General features: G+C 26.6%; 1 protein-coding gene across 1 annotated transcript; it reads right to left on the bottom strand.

Moving 5' to 3' along the window:
* Positions 1-7,537: 7,537 nt before the first annotated feature.
* On the bottom strand, positions 7,538-13,222 carry LOC112598116 (46 kDa FK506-binding nuclear protein). Its single transcript, XM_025344475.1, has 9 exons — positions 13,009-13,222; positions 12,698-12,793; positions 12,002-12,169; positions 11,836-11,937; positions 9,566-9,730; positions 8,907-9,202; positions 8,652-8,837; positions 8,411-8,589; positions 7,538-7,940 (listed from the first exon to the last, which is right to left on the bottom strand). The coding sequence occupies exons 1-9, from the start codon at positions 13,013-13,015 to the stop codon at positions 7,859-7,861; spliced, it is 1,281 nt and encodes a 426-aa protein (XP_025200260.1). The 5' UTR covers positions 13,016-13,222; the 3' UTR covers positions 7,538-7,858.
* Positions 13,223-14,967: the final 1,745 nt, after the last annotated feature.

The following is a 14,967-nucleotide window of genomic DNA, read 5'->3' as shown; positions in this document are numbered from 1 at the left end:
AGGATTTAGGAATGATTAAATCTTTAAAATACGTGATATAATATGGAAACTAAGTAAAATGCCATTTTATAATACAGTAAAAGCCGCTTATTAGAAACACTTTAGGACCAAGGTGAATTGTGTCAATTAACCGATTGTTTCCAATAAGCGATTGAAAAAAAAAAAATGAATAATAGGTAGGTACGCGAAAAAAATATGCATTTATGAATGTACCTATATTGTATAATTTAAAAAAGTATGCACAAATGTGTATATTTTACGATATTATTTAAAATATTTATCAATCGTAATTTGTTTTTTTGCATCGAGTAACTCCATGACCATATTTTCATACGAGTAATATTGCCCCTTTGGCTTTGTCACTTATTTTGAGTGCGTATGTGTGTTCAGGTAGAGCTTTAAAATAAATCCCAGTCTTGTCTGCATTAAAAATATCAGAGGGTGTGTATTGGGCTAGCAAATCGGTCTGATGAGTTTTAAACCATGATTGGTCGCATGAAAATTGGCTAAAATATTAGCGTTTAGACATTTTTAGATTTTTAGAAAAAGGAAACACTAATAATCTTTACATACGCACGTTAAAGCTAAACTACAAATGGTACGACCGGTAAGTACAAAAAGAGCATTCTCACAATTAATTACAGTAAAAATAAACGTAACGACAGCAAAGATAAGATTGAAGTACATTGGTTATCGCCGGATAATCGGTGTATATGTCAACTGACCTTTTCCCAATTGTTTCAAATAACCGATGTGATGTTTCAATAATCTGATTTATTTTCAATGTTCTAATATACGTCCGATCCGTCCCGAGACATTTTGTTTCAATAACACGATTGTATCAATTATCCGTGTTTCTAATAAGCGGCTTCTACTGTACCTATTACATATACCTAAGATCAATATTGTAATGTTAAATACTTAGTCAACATATTGTTTAACTATTTAGCAGACGTATAAGTATACTTAAATAAATACAAATAAGTAACCACTATGGTATTTTTCATAATTAATACTGTATAAACAATATGTTGACTAAGTATATTTTAACATTACAATATTGATCTTAGGTATTTGTAATATTATAAAATTACATTTTACTTAGTTTTCATATTATATCACGTACATATTTTAAAGATTTAATCATTCCTAATTTTTTTTTTTTTTTTTTATCTTAGCTATTTTTTTACACGGAGTTATAACGAAGTGTTTTTGGTGAGATATCAACTTTTTTTTTTGTTAATTATGTATTTTTTTTTTTATATATTTTTTAATGTTTTGAGTTAATAATCTGCAGGGATCGCTGGCCTCCTGACTAATTTTTTTTCCTTAACTATAATGTAAACATCTTTACCACCTCGAGGCCAGCGTTCAATACTTGTAGACATATCGTTGCATCTAACTCATTAATTATTATGTTTAATAATTGATGTGTAATGTGCTTGAGTCATAAACGGACCATGATGTCTTTAGATTTAAATTTATTTTCTGCTTATTTATTGTTTTTATATCATATGGGGTTTTTGTGTTAATTCGAATTCTATCTAATATAATAGCATACTCTGGATCACTTTTTTGCCTCATATTCTCAGTTAATTCATCATATTATGTAAATAATGTTTTCCACAAATTTATAGTGCCTAACGCATTGATATATTTATCGGAGTGATTTATTGATAATGGAAGAAATGGGGATCCTTCATTTACAGGAGGTAATTGAAATAGATCACCAAACATTATAATATAAATTTTACCGAACCAGCCATCATCACAATTATTACTCGTATCAAATATTTCACTAAGTCTTAGATGGGTGTATATACAGTAATATTACGTTAGATGCCATACTTATCTCATCAACTATAACTATTATGACATTTTTCATTGTTTCGCGAATTAATTTAAAAGCATTGTTAGATAGAGGTCTGTATGATGGTGTGTGTCCGTGTTCTACTGGTAACTGTAATAGCCGATGCATAGGTAGTCATTCCATGTATATTGTATGCAGAAATTCCTGTTAGAGCTGTAACAGCTACATTTTTGTTAAGTTCTTTTACTACAAAGGCTTTAATAGTTTTAATTAAAAAAGATTTTCCTGTACCTCTTACTCCTGAAACAAAATGTCGTATTGGTAAACCATTTTCACACGTTAGTCCATATTTTATGAATTCAAACACTCGTTTTTGATTCGTATTTGAGTTTGACACTAATGTTTCAACATCTTCTTTAACGTATCTGTTTTTTTGTAACTCTTCTATAGCTTCTTCTAGTTCATTTAATTGAAATTCATCATTGAAATCGTCTAACATATTTGATGATTCTTTATTTTTCAGTTCTTCAATTATTGTATTTAAATCATCCTTAGACTTTCGAATATATTGCAAGCGCTTATGATAATCTAAAGCCGATTCTATTTGGTTTTTATATAACATAAACTGTTCAAAGTAAGTAATTGCTATTACCAAGTCATTCTGTTTCATTTCTCCAAGGTTTAAATAACATTATAGTAACGAATGAAAGTACTTTTCTGGTTCTAATTTTATATTATACATGGGATGTTTGATTAAATAAGAATGTATTCGTTCTTTTATAAATCTAAAACCAGGGTATTTATAACACTTGAGTTCTTTGTTTAATGGTTTTTTTTTAACAATATCATATTTACTTACAAAATCAAATAAACTAATATTTTCCATTTCAGATGGTCTATTTGGGTAATGAGTATCCACCAATGAAGGATAAAATAAATCAGTAGATTGTTTATCTAACTTCTCTATTTCTTCTTCGGATTTAAGTTTTCTGTTTCTATTGGTACTCATATCTAACCATTTAATTGTTGTATTTGTATCTGTCTCATACAATGGAATTCCAAGTAATGTATCGCTTACCTCCAAGGCACCACATTCTCTATTATTTAGAGAACATAAAACCACATTCACAATTTTGAACTTAATGATTTAGTGTTGTTTATTACTTCAAACGATTGTGCGGCATAAGATTTCTCGGGTTTTGTCTGATATTTTTAATGTATGAACTGAGAGCGCATGATTTTTCCCCAATGAATTGAATGTCCAAATTTCCTAACAGAATAGCAGGATTATAGTCATTTATATAGGTTTCGTTTTCATTGCGTGGTATATCATAAAGCCGGATTTTAATTTTAAGGTTTCTTCGGCCTGCAATGGACGTTGCAACATCTTGAATCGTAAATTGATCTGTGATAGTTCTTGGGAATCCAAATTTACAACATCTTTTTTAGTATTTTTATTTCGCATGCCTGTGAGTCTGATATAAATCTACATGCTCGGATAATTGGGGAAACGTATTTTTATCAGGTTTTCTACAAGTTATTTTACTGGCAATAAAATTGGTAATTTCTTCATTGGTCGCAACGCCCAAAATAGAAGCTCCTTCTATCCAAATAAGATCATGAAAATGCTGTAATCCTCGATTTTGATACTCTTGTCACCACACATAATGTGTGATAACACCTAATGGTCCATATTTGGATGTGAAAAAATCTAGCATACCTTTAAACTCGTAGTCTATGAATTATGATGTTGAAATAGTATCAAATACAATAAGTGCTATTACCCTACTTCCTACTTCTGTTGTATTATTTACTTGTCTTAAATATGAATCCAGTCTCTACCAATTATATTCTGCAAGACTTAATGTAAGAAAGAACGTATAACTGGTCCGTACCATGTGAACATAGTTTTAATGTCTGACCTTGGACCTAGCCAATATTGGCTGGTGTTTCTTAATCTAGTGAATATAGTGGTTAAATTTCCTTCTAATTCTTTATTATTAAGTAATTTTAAACATTCAAAAGACTTTAAATTTTCTTTAGATTTGGAAGTATTTAGTTTTTGATAAATGCCAGCCTTCAAAGCCCTAATGTTTATGTCGTGCAATAAGTAAAATACATTTTGGTTTATCTGTTCGAAATATTGGATTTATAGACAATAGTCGTGATTTTATATATTCGTTAGGTATTAGTTTAATTGATTTTTTGGTATATTGGCCATTTTTTCCATATGGAAACAAAACAGAAAAACGCTTCAAGTCTAACTGCAAATCACGTTGATCAATTGGATTCGCATCTATTTTTAGCATTTGATATAAATCAGTAGCTTTATCATTTTTATGGGGTTCTTTAATGTATATATTGTTCATAAATCATAATACTTATCTATTGATTCTTTCTGAGTTAGCATAGCTTGGACAATTTCAACATCTTCGATTTCTTTGTCTTGGCGTACTATTTTGTTTACTTCAACGTTTTCACCGTTACTCTCCATTTTGAATACTAGATAAGCAATTTTCGTATTTAATATTTCATTTTGAAAGTCATTCAAACTCGAAATTATAATATCTATGTAAAATGAATTATTTTGTTTAAGCCATAACAAAGCATTAGAAACAAGTTGTACATTGACCATGTCTTCCCATAATTTTTTTTTTTTGTTGAAAGGCTACGTACAAGAATGTAGGTATAATTTATGTTCACCTATAGATTGGGTTTAGGACGTTTAGATAATTTTTTTAACGTTTCTTCAATAGGCAAAGGCAAATGAAAAACTCTGCCTATTACTTTGTCAATAAACATTCTTCGGTTGTTTCGGACGAGCTACAGACTCATTTTGACAACGACCTGAAATATTTTGGCTCATATCAATATTCTTTCAAAATCATTTATAACTGATATCACCTGTGATACCTCCTGAAAAAATTGATCATTAAGGATACATGGGGATGGAAACAGTTTAACCGAAATATTTTCAAACAGTAATTACAAATATATGTATTGGTCATAGGGTAAATTGTGTTCTTGTATAAATTCAATCAGATTATCCCAATGCTCGTTATTATGTAGGATGTTTTTGAATTTTATTTATATCAGTTACACATTTTATGGCATAACATACAAATATTTATAGGCGTATCCTACATTGGCTACACTCGTTTGTAGAACGAACTGAATGAATGAGAATAAAAAGAAACAATTTCATCTTCGTTTTTAAAGTTAAAATTATCAAAATCAAAGAAATTCCTGAACGTTTTTGATTGGTTTTCTATTTCAGTTAAAATATGTATATTTGAATTATAAATAGCACTATCAATTTCGACTTTTTTTTGTGTATTGCGCATTTTATACAAACATGAAATAATTTCTCGAATGTTTGAAAAATGAGGTGCTAGGATATCGAGAAACAACAAAATTGAAGAACAGTTACCGGTATAACATGACAAAATATGACCCAATTTAAACGGATTTCGAACTTGACTGGTGCATAAATCAATATTTTTTATTTTATTTGGAAACTCATTTAGATCTGAATTTAATAGATTTCATAATTTTTAATACCCTAGGAACAGTATAACTGCAATTTAAATTTCATAAAATGTCATTGCAATCCCATGCTGTATCAGGAAAATCTACAGTAATTGGTTGGAATAGATTCATAATTTTTCCACTTTTATTTAACTCTTAGTTTTATATTACATTTGGCAGGTAATGGCTTATAAGCTGTGTCGAAAAAATACGGTTCTGTATGTTTAGTATACATGGATTTACCAAAAATAAATCTAATAAAAGTTATCTAATTGGTCATAATTTGGTATAACAGCTGTATGATTGATTTTTTTATTTATTACACGAATAAGTTTTTTAAACGTTTTTTTATAAATAAAAACATTTTATTATCCATGTTTTAATATTCATTTAAATATTTTATTGGCAGTTATTCAAGACTCAGACAAAGGCGTTTTTAATTTGCTCATAAGTTTATTTATTCATTTTTCTGTATTACCGTAAAACGGAAATATTTTTGTTTTTGTTCTTTTAATTTTTTGTAGGTCTTTATGTAACCTAGGCTTATTATTATCAATATTTTTAATCATTTATTTTTTTCAACAATGTACGTACGTTCCTTAAAAATTTCATACTTATTTTCCTCTTTTTTTTTTTTATTATCTTTTTTATAAGTTAAAGCCATTAGGTATTATAAAGAAAATAAATAAAATATAATAATTATGTATCTAAATGGAAAATAAGAATATACAAAGCAGAAAATCGTTATGTTGCCAAAACGGCTAACCTCAAATTCTTCCGGAAACACGTTATCCACGTATAGAAATAATAATAATTATTATTATAATAGTAAGAAAGAAATAATTAAAAATATGTCGAAACAGCCAACGCCAAATCTCTCTTACTAGTTTACTACACGAGTCGAAAATACAAAATGGTAATGGTTTGTTTTTATCAATTGTTATCTTGTAACTTGTAAACCATTTAACCAATCTGTATGCGAGTTCCCCTGTTCCCATCTGCACAATAATTCTGATCGATTGATACATCATACAACATTATATGTTCAGCCGTTCGACCTAAAGGGCTGGACAAAAGATTAACATAAATTAAGACGGGTTTTCAATGGTAAAACTCAGGATCCTGTAATTATACGTTCGTGTCTACTATGCTATTTTTTTTTTTTTACTTAGCTTCGCGCTGGATATTATGATTTTGAATAAACATAAATGCAGAATTTGATAGAATCATGTTAAATAAAGAATTTTTAGAGATTAATTGAAAAATAATGTGCTGAAGATATTACCTACATCTACTAATACTGATGTATTCCAATAGATACTCTATTTTTTGGAAAATTCCAGAAAAATTTATAACATTTTTTAACAATCTCAATAAATTTTATTACAAATTATAATAAAACGCATCTCTTCAAAATAATTGTTCATTTTATCATCAACTTTTAATTATTTAGTAAACAATTTTTTAATATTGAAACAGTTATCAATACCTTTTGATCTTTTAAAGTTGATCACGTAAAATTTTTAATCAAATGTTCATTAATACTTTTTCAATTTTTTTTTAGAATCAAAAATTTAAACCGCTATATATTTTGAAATTACAAGTACACTATTTTTTTAAAATTATTACTAAGGTCAAACATTTTAGAACTTTAATCTAAAATATATAAATAATTTAAAGGAACAATAAAATTAATATTTGTTTAGTTAATAAATTATAAGCCAAAAGCTAGTATCATACATGTGAAAACAAAATTATTATTAAAATATATTAACCAGTGATGGGACTATAAAAATAAAAAAATACGTCAATAAGTTTAGCCATCTAAAATATTATTTCAAAATGTAAGGTAGGAAAAAATAATTATTAAGATGATCAGATTTAAACCTTAGAATTAGGAAATATTATTGATATTAGATTTCTATGCAATATAAATGGTATAATACGTATAGAAATTATAATTTATTATGTTTCCATGATAAAAATAAAAGTCCTTAGCATAATATTCGTATGATAGATTTAAACATCAATTTACTATCAATAAACTATAGACATTTAGTAGAACTAAATTCACATAAGTTGATTTCAAACAAGTATTCACAAAAATTGAATCATTTAAAATATTTATTAACCAAATGATAATTACTCCGAAAAAGTAAAAGTTAAGTTCATTATGCATTTAAATAAAAATAAGTCCAATAATTCTAAAATTAAGAATTATTTTATTATAAGTCATTCATACACAATTGGTAAGTCATTGCTAGGTAGATTGGACACAAATACTTTCTACAAATGCCAAAAAACGTTAACAATTAAAATATTATGATGTACAACTGTATACTTAAGATAAAATTATCTCAAATTCAAAAACTAAATTATATTAAAAATAGTTTTTAATTTTTATTTGTAACAAAAACGGAATACTGATATTCGTTATTTGTGGTTATTGTAGAAAAATGAGTGGTAATTAACAAATAATCATAGGAATATCAGTCGGAATAAAAGATATAATGGAAAAACTTAATTAACATGTTTTAGTTCAACATCAAAAACTAAAGTACTATTCGGTGGAATTTCAGGTGGACTCCCTTTAGCACCATATCTGAAAATAAAAAAATGTAATAATATGAGTAATTGATTATATATTTTTTAAATAAATTATTCTGAATATATAATAAATTCCATATTAAACCTATTAAATTATCAAAATTGGATATTAAAAGAAGAATATTGCATTAAAATTATTAAAGAATTGGTGTTATACCAATTTATCTATATAAAATTATAATTATTTTCAAAATTATGTACTCTGGCCCAGAGAAGTAAACCATGGCAACGTTTTCCATACTATGTGATAGTCGGTGGCATGCTACATTACTAATATATTAAATAGGCTAGGGATGGATATTGGTTAGGAGACGGTTTACTTCTTTCTCGGGCCAAAGTATAATTATTTTTAAATATTTCGGATAACTATAATTTCAAGTTAAATGCATTATTTTTCCTAATTTTTAAGTTATAGTAAATCAATATTATTATAATATAAAGTAAACATCAGAAAAAATTACTTACGCCATATTTGGAGGACATATAACTTTCCTTTTGCCTCCAACTTTCATACCAGCAATACCAATATCCCAACCCTTAATGACTTCACCACGTTGTAATCCAAATGTGAATCCAGGCCCTTTCTGCATTGAATCAAAAACTTTACCAGTAGATTTCAAGCGACCAATATAATACACTTTAACCTATTATTCATTAAAAAATGTGTAAGTATATCCAAATACCTAAACTTAATATTTAATATTACATTTTTTCCTGGTTTTGCTACAGCTCCATCACCAACTTTAATATCATTAATAATAACTCCACCATTTAACTTTTGTTGCTGATTTTGCTTATCTTTAGGAAGCGGAGTATCTGGTTTAGTTTTTAATCCACTAAGTGGGGCTTTAGGGTCTTTATTTTTATTTTTTTTACTACTTTCTGTTGAACCCTAAAATATAAATAAAAAAAAATTAACTTCTATAAGATAAATTAAACAAAACAATTGATATTATTTTACATTTACTAAAGTTTGATTAGCATCAGGTGTCTTGGGTGTCTTGGGTGTTTTGGGCAATGGAGTTTTTTGACCTTTTGGTGTCATCTGTTCTTTTTTAGGAGTCTTTATGTCATTTCCATTCAATTGTTTTTTTGGAGTTTTTTGCTGTTCTTTTGTTTTTTTAGTTAATACCGGTATATCTTCAGTTTCATCTTCGTCATCTTCTTCATCTTCGTCATCATCATCGTCAACGTCATCATCTTCGTCATCATCTTCTTCATCATCATCATCATCATCATCATCGGCTAAATCACTCACTAAGCATTAACAGTTTAAAAATCATATTGTCAAAATAATTTATTATAAAAAAAATTATATACCTAATACCTATGGTTAATTTGATAAACTACCAAAATATCATAATAACAATAATAAAATTGAGAAAATACTATAGAAGAAAGGATTAATAAAGCAGCAATAACAAAAATATTAATATTTTAAGAATTTAGGTAGTAAATACAGAAAATTATGAAATAAAATTTGCAAATAATACAAAGTTTCTTAAGATATGTAAAAAAAAAAAAAAAACAAACAAAAACTTAAATAACTGAAAAAAAAAAGTTGTAACTTTTTCAACTTTTCATGACAAAATAAAGGCAGATAACTTAATAAAAACTTACATGTTAATCCTTCATTATCATCATCATCACTATCATCTTCGAAATCCATAGTTTCATCATCAGTTTCATTTTCATCATCACTATCTTTATCAAATTGATTACTTTTATCCAATTTAATAGATTTATTCTTTTTTGAAGTATTATCTTCTGATTTACGTTTATTTCCTGTAAATTATGAAATAAAATTTTTTTTAACTGTATAAATCATACCACATTCACAAAGAACACAACTCAGTCGCACAATCAAATAATAGAATTTTCCCCACCACACAGTCTTTGCCACACGACTGGTAGTGGGTGATGGAAAAATTATAAGTTTTGGCTGCCACCTAATTGTGTTTTCTTGGTGAATGGAGTATAGTAGTAACAATTAATCATTTATTAAATAAGAAGGAAATTAATGTTATATATACATAATGGTAAATTAGGATTGATAATGCATATAATAAGATGGTTCACATTATGTTTCTACATAATATATAACATAATGGTTAAGTATGCTATTTTAAATATGTTTTACCTAAAAGCATACTGATTACTGTCAAAACTAGTTTTACATTATATTTGAAAGTTTTTAGTAATTAATAAATAAATAATAATAAGCCATAAAACATAATTTAAGATAATTAAATTTATTTAACAAAAATAAGAGAATTAAATACCAGTATTTAAGAGGCACTTAAATCATAATATGTTATATGACTGAAAGTTGTTAAAGCTAAAAAAAATGGGATTGAAACTAAGTGTTATCATAAAAAGCGACCTTTAAAATAATAGGATTACTTATTTTTCAAAATAACAAAATAGTGATAAAACCTTAATCTAAGAGGACATTATACCCATATGTTATCTTCACCTCACTCATATACAACAGAAAATTTTTGTTTAGCAGAATAACATTATATTATGCTTTTAACATTATTATTAATTAATTTAAATAATATAGAACTCTTTAGGTTAAGAATTTCATCTGAGGTATCACAAAGGGTTTTAACGATACTTATATTTTATATCAGTTATAAGCATTTTACATAGCTATAAATCACTAATACAAAAATATCAATAACAATCTTTGTGAGGCCCCAGATATTTCTTTACCTTTATATATATATCTTTGTCACATCATGTTCTAAGAAACCACTCATCTCTGATTATCTTGATTTTTTTTTTAAATGAAAGAGTATGCCGTGGAGCAAATTTTAATTCTAAGAGTACATTAACAAATGATTATAAATTGAGGTGTAATAATAAACAACATGCTCGAGATTAACAGATGCCGGATTGTTAGGTTAATACCAGTGATAGTGTTCCCCAATGACAGACGTCCCCAACTCCTGACCAGCTACTATGACATAACCAGCTTGAGACGTATGATGTCTGATTGCAATGGAATTTTAGAAAATTTTACAAAAACTGAGATTCACTAACAAAACACCGTATTATGTATTAATTGTTTTTTTCCCCAGGTAATCATTTTGTACTAATTAACAAACTTGATATAACTTAGAAAAATTATAAACTTACACACACACCTTGTAAGATACGCATTCCACCACAGGTGGATTGCCTACCTGATAATATACGGCTCTCATAATCACAAGTCTCACAGGCAACGCCAAGCAGGATGACATAAATTATAATTTTTAATTGAATGTGTCCTGACTAACATTGAGTCTGAATAATCATAGCTCAAGGCTTGTAATGTTCATAGTAGAATGTAATAAGAAGCATTAAACAAATTTACATTCTCATGTGGCATGCTTGCATACATTTTTTGGGATTCAAGACAGTTAATAAAAATGTTTTAAAGTTTTGAACATCATATTACACCGAATATTAACAATAACAAGTTAAACAAAAGTTTGAATCGTATTATACTATAATTAGTATTTTTAACAGACAACAAAGTGCACAAAATCAGCTAGTCACTTATAAGTTTTATAATAGTCAAATTGACTTCAATGTATAAGTAAACGAATAAATAGGTTCTGTTAAACACAAATTGATAAAATGTAAATTAGTGAGACGGAGATATCACATATGGACACGATGTTCTCTTAATTACAATATCAATCACAACAAACCTAAACATTTAATCAGAATTTAAATTTAAGCATACTTAAACAAATGTTAAAAGTCAAAATTGCAAAAATGTTAAAAGTGACCATTTCCTAAGAACTTCTAAATAAATAAAAAAAGGATTTTTTGCAGTTTATACATAGAATGAACTTAAAAAAGAATATTAATGTTTTATATTTTTTTTAAAGTACCTTTTCCTTGTGTTGGTTTCTCTTCAATTTGTGTTCCTTCATCTTCAGAATCACTTTCTAAATCTGAATACAATTCATCGTCTTCATTTAAATCTAAATATCCTAGGAAAATTTAAAAAAAGAATATTAATTTGTCATTTAGACAAAATTTTAATTAAATAAATACCAGTCATATGTATGTTAGCAGTGGCTGATGTTACAAACTTCAAATCTGTTCCTCGTGGGAAAATATGATCCAATCGGCATTGGAACAACTTAGATGCTTTAGACAGATGACAAAGAATTACCCGTGGATTATCATCAGTCTCAACATAAACAGTATGTACGTCATCAGCTAAATAAAACAATACCAATATTAATAAATTACTTTAATAATGTGAAAATAGATGTAGATAAACTATCTTCCAAAAAATTATATACATTTTTTGTTTAAACTTAATAACATGTCATCATAAATGTGAAAATCTTTTGGTTTTTTTTAATGAAATATTAGATTATTTGTTGGTCAACCTAATTAAATAAGTTTAAACTGTTATGATGGTTGTACAGAATGGACTGATAACTTAATAAAATGGATAATTCAAAAATTCAAAAAGGGATCTTTTACGTATTGGTAAACAAACAGGTATTTAATTTTTTTTCCTGTGCATTTTAAAAGTTGGGTAGACAGTTAATTGTTACAAAATAAATATTCTTTATCAGTTAGAATTAATTTACATTTAATCAAATGAAGGGTTTATATAAACTTCCTATAGCAGCATTGGCTAACCATGCTTTAATTGCAAGGTAAGTATACTACAACCAGGAATTATAAATTAAGAAATATTTACTAGCGCCATAAATTAATACACTTAATACATACCCTTTTTAACGGTTTCTAAATCTAGCGTAGCCATTGATAGATGGAAAGTGTTTTCGACAACAGTGCTGTATTTTTTCCCTGGTTCCATTACTATGCCTATAAACGTAAATATCGTTTGTCAATAAGTGTGTATAATAGATTCATTTTTTTTTATTTAACAAAAACATGACCAGTTATGCATCTTAAATGTTAATCTTGTCATACCTCAACAAATATATATATATTAATAGTTAATTACGATATTATTCAACATAAATGTTCAACAGATATACACGTGTTTATAAAAATCATCATAAGTATAATATACTTACTCCACATTTTATCGGTGGTATATTATGACAGCTTAATAATAAAAATAGAAAAATACGAATTATTAAAATACTAAGGATTATTTAAATTACACGCGTAAAAATAATAGAATTTCAATGGCCGCTAAACAACGTGACTACAGCAAGTCGAGGAAGCCGAAAATGAACGAAGCACAGTGTTTGACGTTAATACTAAACACTATAGACTATAGAGTATAGTGTATAGTCAATCAACAAATATGAACGAGGGTTACATTAACTGGCAGCCAACCGAACCGATAGAAATGCGAGGGATAAAAAGTACACAGTGTATTTTCAGTATGACCATATTAAGGGAATTATTGTAGATCATATCTTTTGGCGCGTTTATTAAATTCATATTCTTATTAAATTAATATAATATTATGATTTACACAATAATACAATATATTGATATATTATATAAATCATAAAAATGACTATTTATTTAGAAAATTGTAACAATAAATTATTAATCGTTAGAAATTATTGAACAAATAAAAGAAATTTAAAAATGTATAAACATAAAATATTAAGATGGTAAAAAGCTCTATTAGATAGGTTACCAATGGTACATTCTATGCTAACTTCCGAGTAAATTTTCTTACCATTTTCTAATAAGATCACTAAAAATCATGTTCTATTTATTTATTTTTTCTTTTAACCTATAGTTCTAAATATTACAAATTTGTAAATTCTTTTTATTATTAATTAAAAGAAAATAATTTCCTTGTTTTTTTTTTCAATTTCACTTAATATTTAAAGTTTTCAAAATTGAACACCATAGTTTTTCTAATTCTTAAAAGCCAAGCACCATTTACTTATTTTTCAATTATTAAAATAGACACAAAAAGGAAAAAAAAAAATTACATTTTTAACCTAATTTTCAGTTAGTTCTTGAGAAATTATTAAAAATACTTTAACTCATTTTTTTTCTCATCCTACAGCTTCAAAATTTTGTTTGAGTAAAATATTATGAATGTATCCATCCAAACCCATCATAATATGTTAAATATAAAATATTTATATAATGCCTGTTTTGAATAAATTATTAGTGGTATCTATAATTATTAAATCTTCATTTTATCAGTACAGGTAATTATTGTTTTTTTTTTTTTGCATATCTTATTAAATCTAATTGACTCTATATATATATATATGTAAATATATATTATTCTATTACCTATTTAACATATTTTTTTTATATAAAAAATAAATAAATATTTTTTTATTTAAGAAGTATAGTATATTATAATTTATATTTAATAGTAATTTGCATTTATTTATTAGGTAGGTATTTTGTAACTTATGTATAATTAGTTGGTGCATATGGGAAGAGGCTAATGTAGTGGCTGTGTATCATCTAAGAATTTTATAACAGTGAAACTCCAACTTGGTTGTGCTGGAACAGCGATATGCAACTTGTGGTCCTCCAATGATTTTTATGTAACCCAAACAGAACTCATTAAATTGATAAAATTTTAAATTTCAAATTTAATATTATAATTATAAAATATGCATAGCAAAACAATCAAAGTGTGTCGAATGCGATTGTAATAAGGTCGATAAGGATGATTATATTTTTTGTATTTTTCATACACCTTATACTTTTATAAGGTCTATGGTATTTTTACTATTTATAACAATTTTGAAATTTGCAAAGAATGTATACCTAAAAAAATTGGCTTACTGATTCAAATCTCGATAAATGATGACTTATTAAGAGTAGAATGCAGCAACTATAAACCAAATATATCCAAAATAGTGAAAAAATTATCTCAATATCAAAATTCACACTAATTTAAAATAAATATTTAATTTTTTTTAAATCTTTTTGGTCATTTTGACTTGTGGCTCAAATAATAAATATTTTATGTGGTCCAAAAAAAAAAAAAGGTTGAGTATGGCTATGGTAGAATAATATATACCTTTTTTGATACTCTA

The sequence above is a fragment of the Melanaphis sacchari genome, unplaced genomic scaffold (genome assembly GCF_002803265.2).
Source record: "Melanaphis sacchari strain LSU unplaced genomic scaffold, SCAv2.0 Contig0_pilon_pilon, whole genome shotgun sequence".
Classification (NCBI taxonomy): domain Eukaryota; kingdom Metazoa; phylum Arthropoda; class Insecta; order Hemiptera; family Aphididae; genus Melanaphis; species Melanaphis sacchari.
Note: the sequence above shows the minus strand (reverse complement) of the source record. Positions and strands in the feature narration are given on the sequence as shown.

What these genes read in the sequence shown, in the direction of transcription:
- LOC112598116 (XM_025344475.1), bottom strand. An exon ending in GAAACCAACACAAGGAAAAG is followed by an intron (nt 9,731 to 11,835) that starts GTACTTTAAAAA and finishes CATAATTTACAG; the next exon opens with GAAATAAACGTAAATCAGAA. An exon ending in ATATGTCCTCCAAATATGGC is followed by an intron (nt 7,941 to 8,410) that starts GTAAGTAATTTT and finishes TTTTATTTTCAG; the next exon opens with ATATGGTGCTAAAGGGAGTC.